The sequence below is a fragment of the Temnothorax nylanderi genome, unplaced genomic scaffold, assembly GCF_030848795.1.
Source record: "Temnothorax nylanderi isolate EJ_2023f unplaced genomic scaffold, tnyl_v1.0 TNYL_tig0100_pilon, whole genome shotgun sequence".
Classification (NCBI taxonomy): Eukaryota; Metazoa; Arthropoda; class Insecta; order Hymenoptera; family Formicidae; genus Temnothorax; species Temnothorax nylanderi.
In genome coordinates this window covers 462786-479762 of record NW_027249162.1, presented here as the reverse complement: position 1 = coordinate 479762, position 16977 = coordinate 462786, and the positions used below count along the sequence as shown (strand labels likewise).

Here is a 16977-nt window from a genome sequence, read left to right as displayed (position 1 = left end):
TTCAATGGGTCATCTATGTTCTTTGCAGATTTCTGCGTAATTCGATCGAGTTGAAGAACATCAAGAACATATCATCGCTGCGCAATCAGATGCGAATAAAATCGGAACCGGAGGAGGAGAGGGGTCTCGGAAGTCCCGAGGCGGAACCGGAAGCGGACATGCCGACGGACCTCTCGATGTCCAGCATGAACCAGCCGTCGAGCGAACAGCAGCAGCAGCCCCTGTCGTTGCACGACCCACCTGCCAAGTACAGAAGTCACGCGTACAATCTCATTAAGACCAATCAGGAGCCGGAAGAGAGGAAGTGACGCGAGACCTAGCGATGGTAGGAACGCAATGATCGTGCGTAATCATTAACCGCACCACGGCGGCCTGCGAGGCCGGCGGCGAAATGACGTAAGAAGGGTACCACATCGGCAACCGATCGACGAACTGCGGAGTGAAATCGGAGATCGCTCGCAAGCGATCATTGACTCCGTCCGGTTTGTTCATAAGAACGTGGCATCGTCTGCATGAAGATACGTGAAGATCTTCAAGATGGAAAAAGGCGAAATCCGAAAAACGTAATTCATCGATGAAGCTCGGGAAAATGCGATAATGAAGATCAGATCTAATCTCGGAAGTGGTAGTTGATGTAGAGAAGCATGCCATGATGGCTCGAGATTTTGCCGAATGCAATCGTTAATAAATCTTAGGACGCTCAAAATATAAATCGAAAGGACGAAACGTTATGAAAGCTACGATCTTGTATGCTAACATGTTATGAGACTTTCTGCGAATAATCGTCAGAATGGAAGAAGACAAACGAGCATTCACGTTTATTCAACTCACAGAGGCACATTAATTGATGCTTTAGGGATGAGGGATTCTTTAAAGATCCAAGAAATGAAATTTTATGCCCTTTGTGCCCAATTCTATGTATTTGTCGGGGACTCAAAGTTGCAATCACGCAGAATCCTATTTTCGTCGTTATGTGTAAGAGTGCGATAATAAGCGCAAGAAGAGAATATCCCCCTCATGGTGTAAATCAGATAACGATTCACTCCCTTCCTTCCTTTTCGCCCTCACACAGATTCTACTGAGTGCCGATAATGACAGATGCTTCAATGTGAAGCTGAATCTTCGCGGATATTCCGCCCTATCCCTTTCTCCACTTCACTCCCTCCTCGTAACGGGGCAAACCATCCGTACCGGGCAATTTCCCTTCCATTTTTACAACGACGAGGTGTGTATGAAACGTACGGTCTTGGGTGCACTTAAAGAACCATACACACGACGATTCAATGTACAAAGAATGCCAGAAGAAGAACTGTTACCAGGTCTTTCCTTTCTTACGCGTTTCTCTTTTTCTCTTTTTTTTTCTTAATCTTAAGTATATATTCTGTGATGTACGACTTTTTTTTCCCTTGCCGAAAGGTAGTCCATGAATAAGGTCGATCCCAAAGAGAGACTCTACTTGATTTGAGACATTCAATGTAACTGCATCACAGAAAAATTACGTTATTAATATTTCCATAGTTTCTGATGTACAAAGAGCTTGACAAAATCTTTTCACGACAGTTCAATAATTATGTATATCTATGTAGAATCAGATTTTCGAAGAAAGATTTAATTGGATTTTCTCAGGCTCTTACTGTATATGCGCCGAAACGGTTCTCCGTTTACTTTCACGTATTTGTGCCAAGAACATTTGCCGTTTAATAAGAGAACGTTTTATGTATTTAGTCGACTGTTCCAAAAAAACTCGATATATCACGATTTTGGAACCAATATTGCATCCCTTGTGCTCGATGTACGCGTTATATCAAGGATTACGCGCCGCAATCGAGTGTCGTATAATCGATTATACGTTGTAGGAACTGTATATAAGCGGAATTAATGAACTGAATTAATGAATTGTAAATGCGAATGAAAGCTAAGACGAATATTAGAGGAGTAGTGCAAGAATATTATGGAAATTCGGGGCCAGAGTTAGAATATATAAATTTATCTATAGAAAGAATATATATACATATATTTTACTATCAAAATTTATATTCGAAATTTCTATATTTGTTGCCTGTGTGATTGTGGCTTACATTCCACGACTCTTTATCCGAGGTTTGTCAACCAGGGGATAAACCGCGAAAGTCCGCGAAAGAGGACTATAGAGAAGAACATGATGAAACAAGACGCATATACAATTAGGAAACAGATTTTAAGAAGATTGCTAATTGTATTTTTGCACTTGAAATTATAAAATCGATATATAAAACCGAAGATATAAAAGCTTGAGAGATATAAAATTGAGAAAATATGAGAAAACTCTAAAGTATGAGTGCGAGCGAAAGGACGACAGAATGAATGAGGCAGGTATGATATATAAATATTGAGAAATATATATCTGGCTTCTTGTATACTGTGATCTCTATACTATATAATGCAGAACGAGTTACATAGTTGAATAGGAATTATTATCTAGATAAAATGCGTGTGCATGTTACACACACTAGATAAAACGTCTGTCTAAAAATTGCGTGATGTTATCGAGATAAGATATATATATCTATAAAGATACACACATGTATACACATATATACATGTAAAGAACACATGTGTATGTACGTCTATACATTAAAGATATATATATCATTATAGATATATGTATGTACATCTTTTCTCCTTACAATCGTGTAAATAATTTTCACATGGACAAATGTCAGAGGAACGGAAGTGTTTATATAGATATATATATATATATATATATATATATATATATATATATATATATATATATATACACGGTCTGTGTCTCGCTGAGCGTACACTTGGCGCGAGACACTACCGTGTCTCTCAATAAATGAATAAATATACATATATAAATATATTTATATAAATATATGTATATAATATATATAAATATATTTATATGTGTATGTATATGTATGTAACAGCATATATGAAGACATAATAATAGTGCGAAACAATGCATATACGTCTAAGATTGAAGAAATTTATATATATCGTTTCGCGTGTATAAAACAATGTAAAATTCTAGAAATTAGAACTGTTTTATTATATAAGTTGTTATATGAAGAGTACATGAAATAATGAATGTTGTAAATATAGACTTATTTAGTTATTAAGAAGGTACGTATACTATTCTTTTAATTCATCCAAAATACAATTTGCGAAAAATAAATTTTTTTCAGACACTAATCATCAATATATCTAACATGCATTTGGACACCAACAGTTTTACAGTTTTTAATGAATCGAATTACAGCAAGGATTATATGAACAATATTAATTCATGAATATAGTTGACGTTTCAAATATAAACAAAGATATATTTTATGCAAATACAAGTCGTTCTAATTATCCACATAGATTGCAGAATAAAAGGAAATGAAATGTCTATTTCTGCATTAATTTTTATTGAAAAAAATATATATAGAAAATATATGTATTGTTTACACGTGAAAACTTCTTATTTTAAAAATATTACATCGTCTGCTATGATAGATGTACTGGAGGATAGGTTTCCCTCCCCATCTTTGAATTCACTGTAACTTATTCTACCATTTATCATCGCTCGCTGACCTTTTTTTAGATATTTATATACAGTGTCTCTTAAAGTAGGCTTAAAAACACATATCTTGTGCCAGTCTGTTCTTTGCATAAATTCACCTGGAAATAAATAAATATACTTCAATATATCACCTGGGAATAAATAAATATACTTTAATATAATTATTCTGTTCAGGCTCGATCTCGACGAGATCGCCTGAGATGCCGGGTCGCTCAGACTTGAGCGCGGGGCGAGTGTGACGCGGAGGAATTCACGCTAGGATCGGTGTGGGGAAAAAAAGGCGGCGAAAATGTTGGAGAACACCGTTCAATTCGCAATAGACAGGCACAGCGTCGAGTGAGCGATGACGACTCTCTGTCCGCTAAAAATGTTCTAAGCACTTCCGCGATTCGTTGATTTTGAACGCGATAAGCGGAACTTTTGGACAATAAACTTTGGGTGCCCAACGGGAGACGATCGTCTACTTTACGCTCCTCCACGATTACACTTAAGATTTACTTAGATTGAGGGTGCCGAGCGAGCGCGTAACGAGGCGAGCGAGATATGGAAGAGATCGTTTGTATTCTAGCTCTCGTTACGTTCGACCGACTGTCTGAAGGTACGATCACGCGTCTTTCAGGTGATATTTATTTTGCTCGCGTCGCTATTCGCTCGTTCGGTGAAAATACACGCAGCGGGCGCGTGATCTAGCGAGTCGTTCGAATTTCCGTGTGAACTTCAAACATATTCCTTTGAACGTTACATTATTGCGCGTTTAAAACTAGTTAGGCAGATTGTATGTTACCTGTTTCATATTTATAATTCGTATGTGTCGCAAGAGAGAATATCACAACCGGGTGTTCCATGCTTCCACGTTTTTGAGGATCCGCTCCAACCCTTCCAAGCAACATTACATTGTTTACACCTGCAAAAAGAAGAAAAATTGAAAAATGATAGCATTAAAGAACTATACTCCGTATACAAGTCAAAATATGAATTGTTTAATTATAAATATCTACTCTTATGGAGTAATTCCCCGATGACATTGTGTACTTACACTTTTCTATATTTGTGGTCTCGTTCACTTCGTCCGACAAATATCGCACATTGTTTAACCGGGCGGCTCGACGTGCTTGTGAAATAACCTAAAAAAAATAATGCACTACGTAAATTCATCCGCTTCATTCTGAAATGATTTCGTATCTTCTGTAGAATAACGGCTATATACTTACCGTGCGAAACATTATGACAATTTCACTATTATTTGCTTCTCATCAGGAAAATTACAAGTTACAAACAAACGGATAATAAAGCGGTAAGGACAAGCCGGCCGGACAAAAAAGGACGAACTAAACTATATTAACTATATACCGGGTATCATGCCGGGTAGGCCGCCGGGTATGCTCAGGTGTGTTCAGTTAGAAATACGAATGTCAATGATTGGCTATCGCATGAAGCACGGAAAGGACTTTAGGAACTTTTAAAATTGATGAGTTTTGGAACGCACCGATAAAATTGTCGCACAAATCCGATAATTACTTCTTCCGTTTCTTCATTGAAAATTATTTAATTTTAAAATTTTAACTATACATAATCGCTGTCTTATTTCGAATAAAAAATACACCGATATACTTCGGGAGCTTTCCAGCAAGCGACACAAGTCGACACAAGTATCGTTTTATCTTTGTTACTCATTACCAAAAAAGAAAGATAGAACGATGCTCGTGTCGACTTGTGTCGCTTGCTGGAAAGCTCCCTTCATCATCCATATAATTGATTTGATTTCTTCATAGCCGAAGAAATGTTACTATACAGATTTTGGAACAAAATTTATACACATTACAAAACTATTTTTGCAATATGCTCATCTATGTTATTTATTACATTCTTTATTTACTGCGTGATTTTTATATTTCTGTTCAAGGTAACAGAGAGAAAATGATATCGGATAGTATATTTAACAAGTTTATTTAGTATTTGAGTTAATATCCATCTAATACATCTGCTGAATTTTTAATTAATACAATTCGAAATTCAGCAAGTACATTGGGTGAAAATATAAAATTATAGAAATTCTTGACCATTTTTAGAGAAATGCACAAGTGCGGTGCGCGATAGAAAGTACATTTTCTTTTCTAATCATGTGGAATTAAGCACAAACTCGGCATTTATTTCTATTTCAATGACATTCCCAGAAACTCAGAAATACAAATAACGTTTTAAATTAGAAAGTTTGCAATTACGCCGTCAATTCGTGCATTATTACTCGTCTTCGTCGCGAACGCCTCCCGCTGGAACTTTCGGACCGCCCGCCCGTTTTGCCATAATAATTTGATCCACCTTGAGAACCGTGCACGCCGCACCGACCGCGTACCTGATCGCCCATTGCTTCGTCAGATACAGATCAAAGACCCCTGCCTCGATGGTATCAATCAAAGCTGCGTTTTCAGCCTGTAATATAATTCATATTATATAATTAATATTATCATCCAAAAAGTATATGACTCGGGTTTTTATCCATATAGGCTAGGTTCTCGACGCTTTCAGCACTATAAGCATCATTCTATCTTCATTGCACATCGAATATCAAAGATAGAGCGATGCTTTCAGCGCTGAAAGTGTCAAAACGAACGCAGCTCAAGATGCCATAGTTTTAAAAAAGAGAGTGACGAATATACTCATATTCGAGACAAACACGTCGAAGAGATATTGAACATATTAAAACTAAGGAAATAGACGTACATCGATGTCAACACCGTAATTCTTCTTTCCCTCCTTGTGCGCTGCGTACAGCTTCGATACAAGTTCGGAAGCGCGGAAACCGCTGCTCTCGGCCAGCGTTTTCGGGAATATCTCCAGAGCAGTGGCGAATTTGCGCGCAGCATACTGCTCAAGACCGGGTAGCGTGTCTGCGTACGCCGCTAGCTGGGCGGCGAGCTCGATCTCCGTGGCGCCCGCACCCGGGACAAATCTGCCGTCTCTCGTAGTACCCTTGAACGTGTTGACACCATCGTCGATCGCGCGCTCGATGTCATCCATATAATTCTCGGTCGAACCACGCACAAGCACGGTACTGACGCGGCTCTCCTTTCCCTCCAGTTTAAACACCACCAGTATGGTGTCTCCCAATTCGTCTATGTATACCGTGTCGGCATATCCTAGCTCTTCTTTTGTCGGAGGCACCTTTAATAGAAACCGTCGATTACTGTAATAGTTTATTTCCAACGCATAATCATGTATAAGTAACATAAAGATATACAAAACGCTGAAAACAAATTGGGACGAATAAATTTACCAGCTTAGAGAGGGCAGTGGCACCGACGGTCTTGCAAAGTCGTCTAACGTCGAATTTGCTCGGGATACGAACGGCCATCAGATTATACTTGTTCATATAGTGCAGGGCCATGCTGCCGAATTTTCCACCGGACACCACCACTTCGGCGCCGCTATCGGCAATCGCCTTGATTTGATTTTCCAAAAGCGATTCCTCGCCGCGCGAAAATTTCAAGAGCTCGTCGGCCGTTTTGATCAGCACAGTGCCTTTGGTCTCGGTCTGAATGATGTCCACGGCGCAGGTGTAAACCGCAATCTTCGCGCTGGTCTTCTTCGTGACTTCTCCTTCCACGTGACGCTTAAATACCATGCCTTGCATCACTTGGGAGTTGCTCAAACCACCCCCGAGTATCTTGCAAACTCGCACATTGTCCACATTGAATGTCGTCTTCTCCGGCAAAATGGAGATGCAAGCCTTGGTGACGAGGGAAGCAAGGATATCCTCGTTACCATATTGTTTGCTCATGATAGTGCTCCTAATTCCCTTCTTCACTTGTTCCTCGTTTCGTACATCTTTCACTTCGTGAACAATCAAGGTCGGTAAGATTTCAAGTGCCTTGTTCAAGACAGCCTCGTAACCCTCAATAATCTCCGAAGTTGTAATGCCCTATAATTAAAAAGTCAAAGTATGAAATATCTCTATTAATGACACATGTGTCATTCCCAAAATTTTTTTTATACTTCAAATATAAGACAAAAATGCTTTATTAATACATTAATACAACTAAACGTTATAAATCAATGTACCAGGCGAAGCAGTCCTTCCGCGGCATGAAGCAGTTCTCCAGCAAAGATAATAACAAAATTTGTCCCGTCTCCTACTTCAGCTTCCTGCATTTTTGATGCCAAGACTAATAATTTGGCAGCTGGATGTTCCACTTCTAACTCGTTAACAATCGTCACTGCATCATTAGTTACAAACAATTTCTCAATATGATTGATGACCATCTTGTTCATGCCATTAGGGCCATATGCGCTCCTTACAGTATCCGCAAATTGTTTGCAGGCTGTAATGTTCCTGTAGACCGCTTCTTCGAGGCCCGAAAAATACTGAAAATGCAAAGTAACAAACATATTGAAATCTCGAGCAGCCAAATCTGGTTCAACGTGCGCAAAAAGTCAAATTTTCCATCTTGACATTTGCTGTACTATACGTAAGTTTGTAAAAAATCTTGACGCGTCACACGAATAATCTATACACGAACAATCTATTCTTAATATTCAAATTTAATTTTCTGAATCACGGAACAACATTCCGGACAGTGCCAAATTTTTCGTTTTATTACTTGCCATGCACATAAAACTTGAAAAAAAATTACAAAAACTTTGACAACATACACACACGCACCGCGTGCACGCGTGCACACAAATAAAAATGACTTATTTTTAATATTTTATTCAAGTTTGATTTTCTAGAATAAGGCACGACATTTCAGGCATCATTTAGGGAAGGCCGCTCCTTGCTCGCATTGACGATTCCCGGGTACGTCGAATTTCGATTTAAAATATCCATAAAAGGTAAGAACGCGGGACGATCCCTTCTTCTCATGTACCGGGATCGAGCGTCGTCAATGGAACCGCGTAGCGGGGTTCGTCGCGTGCACGCGGTAAATATTCGAGAAACGGAATGGTGTCACTTACGCGGGCCCCATCCTTGAGCATTTGCGCCACGCCGGGCGCCTTCGGTATGTGCATTGCCATTTTCGTCGAAGATTTCGAAAAATCGTCTATTCACGTGTGACACCACGTCTTCTCACTTAGCTCCAAACGGGGTGGACCAGGAACAGAGGAGTCCAGGACCAGGGTAAACTATACTCTCATGTTAGTCGTGTTACTTATGAACGAAGGCATTGAAAGGCAGCGCCTCCAATAGAAGCTAGAATCAATTAAATCAATATGGCGTTCCCTACCGCTGAATTTAAAACATTTATCTTGTTAAATAATTTTTATTCATGAAGATTTATATTTATATTTCACACTTAACGCAAAATGAACTAATCCTGTTATCTAAATGCGTTTTGTGCGCGATGGCCTTTATGAATACCAACCAATGAGTGGTTGACTGACATTATGGATCAGGCATTTCATACACTTTTTGCTTGAGAACACCGTATTAAAAAGATTGGTGTTAAGGGGATCCTGGAGCCGCAGTATTACCGACCAAATTCTATATCTGTCCTTGTATAGACAATGATGATAGACAAGGATAGACATGGTTATAGGTTATAATTTCTTCGAAGCTCTCATTTTTATTCCAGGCTTTCAATCTCAATTTCAAAGGTACGTTATTGTTTGTGCACGTCTTCTGAAGAGTGGGAACATTTCATTTCGTACATATTACTTATACAACTGTTTATATTAGAAAATGAGGTGACAGCATTTTTACATTTTTTTCAATTATTACTAATTTTTTATAATCCCACTCTTCATTAGTACCTATACTTTACTCCTGTAAAAGGATTTTGCGATCTATAAAGCCGTTTTAAAGAACGAGCTTTGACTGTAATTGTCGGTATTTAGGATCCCCTTAAAGGCCATTGCACGTAACAAAGTTTTAGTCATAGGCTACGGTCAACGTGACGCTACAAATGCTTCGAAGCATTCCTCTTCTCTTTTCTTTCAATGAAGAAAGAAGGAGAAGAAGAACGCTCCAAAGCATTTGTAGCGTCACGTTGACCGTAGCCATAATCGTAAGGCCGTAAAAAAATAGACTAATCACAGTCGATTATTCTCCTTGAGCTCGAAGAATAATCGAGTGTGATTGGTCTATTTTCTTACGGCCTTACGATTATGACTAAAATTTTGTTACGTGCAATGGCCTTTAATCACTTTGAACAAGATATTTATTACTCGAATTTTGACTACTGTAAAGCGGTAAATACAATAATTATTTTAATTTTGATTACGGTAAATTTTGATTACTGTAAAGCAGTAAAGAGGATAAACCTACATTATTTCGAAATTATTTATTTCTAATATAGTTTTGTAACTTTAGAAGTCAATATCTCTTTGAATGGAAAGTTTGCAAGATACTGCGTTGTCGTGAGTCAAAATAGAGCACTCGAAAAAAAATTTTATTAATGTATTAAAAAATGTATATTTGGTATCACCTTGTTCCGTGCAACTTCTAGTCTCCAGAAATATATAATAACACCATATAATTAATCCCAGATACAGGTAATTAATTAAAAACGAAGTGTCTTACACAGGGGTACCAACTTCACATTTGTCAAAACGACTGTAACAAAAATCTAAAAAATTGGGTGCAATATAATCGTAAGTTTCTCAACTATCAAAATAATGATAAAAAATGACTTTCTGGAAGTTTTGGGTCATTAATTCTGATTATTTTGACATTGGCGTCGACAGTGAGGTTAGGTGCGGTCCGCGCTGTTGCCAGTTGCCAGCCCACTGACTGCGTTCGGAAACGTCACCCGAGGACCCGAGCGCACACGAGCACACTCCCCTCTTCTTCTATCTTAGCAAGTTAGAAGGAGAAGGGAGAACACCCGAGTGACGCTTCCGATGACGCAGCCTAGCCAGAGCTTCTCTGTTAGCTACATTTTGTTTGCTGTAATATTGAATATCTTTTTATTGCAATGGTGAACTAACGTTTTTTTTTTTTTTTAAATCATTCGTAATAGTTTAATTGATAAGATCTTCTGTTTTCCAAACCTCAATCTTTTTTTAAAATACTCGTAAAATCTCGTGAATTACGATTTTGCACGTCGTTCACACATACCCTAATGTAAAACTGACCAACTTTGAATGCTTATATTTCCGTAATTACGTGGTAAAAAATCGTGAATTAATTCCTGATCACGTATAATGCCCTATAGAATAACATAGTTTCATGCCAATCAAAAATCTTTGTTTTCGCTGATGCAGTATCTACCTTAATTGAATGGAAAGTTTGCAAGCATATTTCCAGAAGAAAATTTTTCTTGTGTTTTAAGATCCTAAATTCATATTTCAAGTTTCGCTATTTAAGAAAAAAACAGAAGTGTTCGAAAATAAAATTATAAATAAATATGAAGATTTTATTTTTATTAGGCATTAACTTCTTTCACAACATAATTCACCAGATTATTTATAAAAAGTGAACTAAACATCACAGACGCGCGCTATTTATTAGCTACACAACAGATATGTATTGTCAAAATATGCCATGACAGCCGCTCATGAAGTAAGCGCAGCGAGAGAACTAATCAGCATCGCGGAAGAGTCAACAATAAACTTCGAGAGATGCGAGTATCGATTTAACATTTTTAGAAGGAAATATATATGTAAATATAAAAATATAAAACTATTTAAAATATAAAAAGTGAATGTAAGTAAAAAGTAAATTGATATGTCCCAAAATAGTAAACAAAAACTATTTAAATTATCAGTTGAATGTATAGACAGACACATGCGGATATCTTTCCTTCCATTGATTAACTAAATAATTGCTAATATTACCTATCCTACCTGGGCTATAACAGTTTATGAGATGAAACTCTTGCAGCTTAGGACATTGTTCCAAAATGACGGAACATTTATCATATGTTACAAGGTTTATATGAAAAAAATATAATTGTTTTAAGTTTTTGCACTGCGATAGTAATTTCAAATAAGGATCAGTGAGGATATAACCGGACAAATAAACCACTTCTAGGAGTTGACAGGAAGAAAATAATTTGGTTAAGCAATGATCATCATTATTAGTATTGTATCTGATTTCTAATCTGTAACAAAAACCGTATAATTATTACAGTGCTTCAAAGTATTGTAAAGAGAAAATCAACGCAACTTTTTCAAGATGCTCGAGATGCAAGAGAAGCAAATATACTTTCAATAAAAAATATGGAAACATGAATTTGAAAAAGGAAAATGTAGCCTATACTTACAGGGAAAGGTACACTTTTCGTAAATTCTTACAGTCAGCGAGGGCGTTAATACCCCGGTCTGTAAGATTAACCATATCCTCTGGTACGTGAAGTAAATTTATTACTTCCAAGTCGTGACACGAATTTCTTAACTCTATTACAACTGCGTCTTGGTCTAAATTATTATATAAGGTGATAGGTGCCAAATGTAACTCACGCATCCGTTGATTTTTTTGCAGTATGTTGCAAAGACATTTAGTTGTTATACGTGTTCTATCAAGGTTTAAATGTTCAAAACCTTTTAGCTTCTCGAGATACGAAAATCCTTCGTCTCTTATGAGATAACAATTATATAGATCCAATTCTAAAAAAAACATGTATTAGTCATATGCAATTAATTACCCGTAATCATTACAATCATATACAATATAAATACATACATACGTACATACATACCTTTCAAATTTTGGCATGTCTCTGAAATTTTAAGTAAGACAGAATTGTTGACAGAGTTGCAGTCACTCAATCTTAAGTGCGTTAAATTTCTGCCGCAATTATCAAGAAACTTTACGAAATTATTAACATTAAAGTTGCTTGCTGTTAGATCTAACTGTCGCAAATATTTACATCTAGATATAAAGTAACGAAATATGTTGCGCATATTACGTCTGCAAGTTACACATCGTATGTTCAAACGTGTATAGAGTTCACGGTCCCGTATTAAATTATTGAAGCGGCAATTTATTTTACTCATGCGGCATAACGTCATCAAATCTATGTTTTTTAATATCATTAGTAGTACTTCATCCTGCAAAGATAAAATATTAAACTTTACACAAGATGACATTGCAATAAATATTATTATGAGAAATATAGACTTCTTAGAATATTTTACAGGAAGCGCAGACAAATAACTCCAACGTGATAGCTCCTTGGATTTATCCGAAGAAAGTTTCATACGCTTAGCATAATTCGGATGATTTTTTGATAAAATACGACGCGAGTTCTCTCCATTAGGTTGCACATAACCATCAGGGATTATCTCCTGAAATACCGTTTTGTGCTTCTTACTCTTATAAGAAACCCTTTTTATATCGCTGCAAATAACATTGAAACAAATTTATTTTTATCATTAAGAAAATAAAAAAATTTTATTATTACTTAATGTCGACAATAATAATACCTTTTATAAATAACGCAATATTCAGGAAAATTCTGTTGCAGATGGACTATATCCAAGTGTGCATTTTTTAAATCTGTTTTTAAATTATTATAATCATCCTCATGGTGATAGAACATGTTAATTTTTTTTAACAGAATAGTTAAACTCTCGTTAGGATTTCTAGAAAGGATCAATTCTGATGTACCGATAAGCATCACAGCATCTATCTTTGTGTAAGATTGAGATGAGCTGTCGGCAAATACTAGTCTGAGCATTTTCGTTTTAAAGTTGCACGGATGCGATAAGGATGGGGAAAATAATCTTGATATCGGAGGCACAATCTCAGATGATCCACAACCATTCCACAACTGAAACCACTGGTTATTAGAATTTTGAGCCCAAATTTCAATTACGCTTTCAGGATTATGTATTTCGTATATAGAAACTCTGATTGGATACACAGCTTCATGAAACTCGATATCTTCAAAATAGAAAATATATATTATACTCTTTTCTCAACAAAAGCGTATTTTCTTTAACAATATATCTTATTTATCAAAATTCAAATATTACATACCAATATAATTATTTTCGATCGGTGCGTTACGCCAATTAAAAAAATTAGACTCTACTATAATAGGTTCTTTGTTTTGCCATGGGGATCTTGATATATCGACATCGTCTTGATTTCTCTGTATTAAAAAAAAAGAAAAGATATAAGATGCCCAATAGGTAGCGTCCCGTTTGACCATGTTGCGATTGACCATGGGAGCTTTCCAGCAAGCGACACAAGTCGACACAAACGTCGTTCTATCTTTCTTTTTTAGCAATAAGTAACAAAGACAAAACGACACTTGTGTCGACTTGTGTCGCTTGCTGGAAAGCTCCCCATAGCCGGTGCTTGGAGTTTTTCCGCTAGACTAGCCAATCAGAAATTTTTATATTAAATTAGCCAATTGGCGACGTGGTCAATCAGGTACCACTTTGTCAAATACTACAAAATCTTGTAGCGTAAATTTAAATTGCATTTACTTTCTACAGGACAGTATTAAGAGTCAATTATGAGAGCTTTCCAGCAAGCGACACAAGTCGACACAAACATCGTTCTATCTTTCTTTTTTGGCAATGAGTAACAAAGATAAAACGATACTTGTGTCGACTTGTGTCGCTTTCTGGAAAGCTGCCTTTCTTTTTTGGCAATAAAAGTAACAAAGACAAAAGTCACTTGTGTCGCTTGCTGGAAAGCTTCCTATGTACTTATCTTAAAACGAGGTGAATATTACAAAAGTGAACAGATTCATTAGATTTCGACCAATGAAATCATAGATACTCTAGTGAATTTCCTCACTTTTGTAATTTTCTCCTCGTTTCAAGAATCGTAATAGACCCCCAGGAGCCCTATTCTCGAATCGTTTTCATGAAACTCGCATGCGAAATTCAATGCTTTTCAAATAGAAAGTCGCATACGAAAATCATTAGGGCAGGCTCGAGAATACGGTCCCTGCAGATACACAATCGACCCCCAAGAAATACACATACCAATTTTTCTCCAACGAAACATGATAAATGAAATAGTTCTCCATAATTTGAAAATTTGGGTGGCCCAATTATGTCAGGAGCAGTACGAAATATACTAATATTCTGGTGCTTTTTGGGAACAAATCTTCCTTTCACATATTGATAGATAAAATCAACACTATACTCCTCTCCTAGGGATACTCTGCCAACATAGGGATATTCACTACAACTCTCGCAATATAAAAATTGATAATGGGATGTCATATTCTTTATCTGAAAAAAAAAAAAAACGAAAGATATGGAGAATATAATAATCCTTGCTTCTTTGCATATGTTAAAATGCCGCATTATGATATCATACATATACAAATATAGTAATTAATTAATACAATATAATTAATAGTATATAAAATGCCTTTCTCGTAAACAAGAATTCTCACGCGCTAGGATAAATGGCGAGTTTATAAGGGCCAGCCTACAATACGTCGCAAACGATGGCAACTACGCAACTACTAGTTGAAAAGTGTTATTTTCATGTTGCGCTTGTCAATTAGGAATGTTCAGTGTAAAACGCGGGGCAGATGGCGCCATGGCGTTCTGTCCTGTCATGGCGGCGTCACTAACACTAACTCAATATACATGTGTGTATCTGTGAGCACATCCGTGAGATATAAGGTCTGTTTTCTGTTGCTGCACTGCTGAACTAGTACAGAACTAGTGTACTAGAGTGCACTAGTTCAGCAGTGCAGCAACAGAAAACAGACCTTATATCTCACGGATGTGCTCACAGATACACCAACACACACATGTATATTGAGTTAGTGTTAGTGACGCCGCCATGACAGGACAGAACGCCATGGCGCCATCTGCCCCGAGTTTTACACTGAACATTCCTAATTGCGGTTGTCAAAAGAGAGTTGCAGAGTTGACAAACTTTTAACTTTTTTGGTAACAGTAAGGGCCAAAGCACATATGACAGTCGTAGTCGTGGACGTAAGTAACGCACAAGCTTTGGCGTATCCTGATCTGTCAGATCGGAGACTACGGCCATCGTATATCGCTACGTTATGTTATGTGCTTTGGCCCTAACTGGCAATCGGCAATCAGAAATAAGGCTGAGTTTTCACTGATAATAATTGTCATATATTTAATTTTAACACTTACCTAACTTCTTTTGATGTTATTTTTCTTAAAGAGCCACAAAAAATAATTTTTTGCACGGAGAAACAAAGTTTTGAGACCCTGCGTTTGGCACACGTAGCCTCTGTGCATACGTCACTCGTGTCAGTTCCAAATTTGCGATCTCCAGTACTCGCGGCTGTATTAGGACTACTAGCGAAATTTAACCAAATTTTTGAAGTAGCTCTTCACTTGAAATTTTTTTTCAGCTACTACAGACGGTGCCACCTCTGCTGAGTTTCAAGATTAAATTGTACTGTAGGACTGTGTCTCGTTGACTGTTTATTGACTATTTATAAGTTCCAGTCTTTCCCCTACTGCGAGGGTCATCCCTACCTAATTATTCGTTTGAACGAATTTCTAACCGATATCGTTGTGTAAACTTAGTCATAGAAATGAATTTCTTTTGAACTCTTAAGAGTTTTTTAGAGCAGAAATGGTACGGAAAAAGAGTTCATTTCATAATTCGGGAATTTAAAAATAATTCTCTGTAAATTCTCCTTGCTACCTGAATTCGTATAAATGAACATGTGCGTTTTAAGGAAATTATAATATATAACTACAGATGTTATTAAACCCGATTAATGGTGACGTGTAAACGTAATCTATGGTCCGTATTTTATGTTCAATACGAGCACATTTATTTGAATTTTACAGTCTGAGGTCTAGCTTACTGTTCGGATAATGTCCCGCGCACGACTTGTACAAAATGTATTTGCGCGCTTGCCACGTGGTCCAAATTGGGCTTTTTCTCTTGAAGCTCCGCTTCTTCAGAATCCTTAAGGTACAATTTCACGTGCTGCTAAAACAAGCGTTTCAAGCGAATTTGTCGCTCGTAATCCAGTGGCTACAATTTTATAGTTTGAACCAGTTTAACTATGTACAAAGTATTATCGCTCAAACGCTACGTGAAACACAGTGCTATGTTGATCGTGTGTACTGAGACTACTGAACTGAGCTTAGAACTTAGAACATCTATATGGGCGCGTTCAGCAGACACAACTGTTGCACAACTGTTGAGTTCGTCTTATCAACACTCTGCGTTGATTTGTTGGTTCTAAAAGTAAGAGCCAATCACGTTCAACTGTTATGCCCGATCTACAATAGCTGTAGTAAGCCTCAAGATGTAAGAAATTGACCAATTACAGGCGAATGTAAGGAGAATAATCGACTGTGATTGGTCAATTTCTTACATCTTGAGGCTTACTACAGCTTACTCCAGCTTACTCCAGCTATTGTAGATCGGGCATTACTGAGCGGCTTGTACTACGTTTACGCGAGCGTTACTTCTGTAGTAACTTACGATAAATCACTCGTTTACGCGAAGTAAATTATTATCGTAAGTTACTACAAAATCCCGTTTACGC

General features: G+C 37.1%; 4 protein-coding genes across 10 annotated transcripts in view; 1 reads left to right on the top strand and 3 right to left on the bottom strand.

Annotated features, from left to right (window-relative positions):
* Positions 1 to 3698, top strand: part of Aop (anterior open) — a 37312-nt gene extending 33614 nt beyond the window's left edge. For both annotated transcript variants that reach the window (XM_071711608.1, XM_071711609.1), the window contains exon 5: positions 29 to 3698. In XM_071711608.1, the coding sequence (XP_071567709.1) occupies positions 29 to 308 (280 nt within the window). In that variant the 3' untranslated portion in view covers positions 309 to 3698. The remainder of the gene's footprint in view (positions 1 to 28) is intronic.
* Positions 3396 to 4935, bottom strand: Mtssb (mitochondrial single stranded DNA-binding protein). Its single transcript, XM_071711624.1, has 4 exons — positions 4783 to 4935; positions 4608 to 4695; positions 4356 to 4475; positions 3396 to 3669 (listed from the first exon to the last, which is right to left on the bottom strand). The coding sequence occupies exons 1-4, from the start codon at positions 4792 to 4794 to the stop codon at positions 3470 to 3472; spliced, it is 420 nt and encodes a 139-aa protein (XP_071567725.1). The 5' UTR covers positions 4795 to 4935; the 3' UTR covers positions 3396 to 3469.
* A 567-nt stretch (positions 4936 to 5502) lies between these two features.
* Cct8 (chaperonin containing TCP1 subunit 8) lies at positions 5503 to 8694 on the bottom strand. Its single transcript, XM_071711600.1, has 5 exons — positions 8525 to 8694; positions 7631 to 7933; positions 6846 to 7490; positions 6293 to 6733; positions 5503 to 6001 (listed from the first exon to the last, which is right to left on the bottom strand). The coding sequence occupies exons 1-5, from the start codon at positions 8582 to 8584 to the stop codon at positions 5813 to 5815; spliced, it is 1638 nt and encodes a 545-aa protein (XP_071567701.1). The 5' UTR covers positions 8585 to 8694; the 3' UTR covers positions 5503 to 5812.
* Positions 8668 to 16540, bottom strand: LOC139775526 (F-box/LRR-repeat protein 4-like). Of its 6 annotated transcripts, none has more exons than XM_071711571.1 (9): positions 16285 to 16540; positions 15596 to 16118; positions 14453 to 14704; positions 13491 to 13605; positions 12935 to 13394; positions 12647 to 12848; positions 12208 to 12559; positions 11773 to 12115; positions 10902 to 11610 (listed from the first exon to the last, which is right to left on the bottom strand). In XM_071711571.1, the coding sequence occupies exons 3-9, from the start codon at positions 14693 to 14695 to the stop codon at positions 11271 to 11273; spliced, it is 2055 nt and encodes a 684-aa protein (XP_071567672.1). In that variant the 5' UTR covers positions 14696 to 14704; positions 15596 to 16118; positions 16285 to 16540; the 3' UTR covers positions 10902 to 11270. The 6 variants fall into 6 exon arrangements, with proteins under 6 accessions (XP_071567676.1, XP_071567672.1, XP_071567674.1 ...); XM_071711573.1 differs by having other exon boundaries at positions 15596 to 15843; XM_071711572.1 differs by having other exon boundaries at positions 15596 to 15840.
* Positions 16541 to 16977: the final 437 nt, after the last annotated feature.

Coding starts and splice junctions, on each gene's coding strand:
- Mtssb (XM_071711624.1), bottom strand. Junction 4,476..4,607: donor GACCACAAATATAGAAAAGT/GTAAGTACACAA, acceptor TTCTTTTTGCAG/GTGTAAACAATGTAATGTTG. Junction 3,670..4,355: donor GAATTATAAATATGAAACAG/GTAACATACAAT, acceptor ATTTATTTCCAG/GTGAATTTATGCAAAGAACA.
- Cct8 (XM_071711600.1), bottom strand. CDS start 8,584: ATGGCAATGCACATACCGAAGGCGCCCGGCGTGGCGCAAATGCTCAAG. Junction 7,491..7,630: donor CGGAAGGACTGCTTCGCCTG/GTACATTGATTT, acceptor TTTTAATTATAG/GGCATTACAACTTCGGAGAT. Junction 6,002..6,292: donor ATTACGGTGTTGACATCGAT/GTACGTCTATTT, acceptor ATTATATTACAG/GCTGAAAACGCAGCTTTGAT.
- LOC139775526 (XM_071711569.1), bottom strand. CDS start 14,794: ATGTATGATATCATAATGCGGCATTTTAACATATGCAAAGAAGCAAGG. Junction 13,395..13,490: donor GATCGAAAATAATTATATTG/GTATGTAATATT, acceptor TCTATTTTGAAG/ATATCGAGTTTCATGAAGCT. Junction 11,611..11,772: donor CGAAAAGTGTACCTTTCCCT/GTAAGTATAGGC, acceptor TTTTTGTTACAG/ATTAGAAATCAGATACAATA.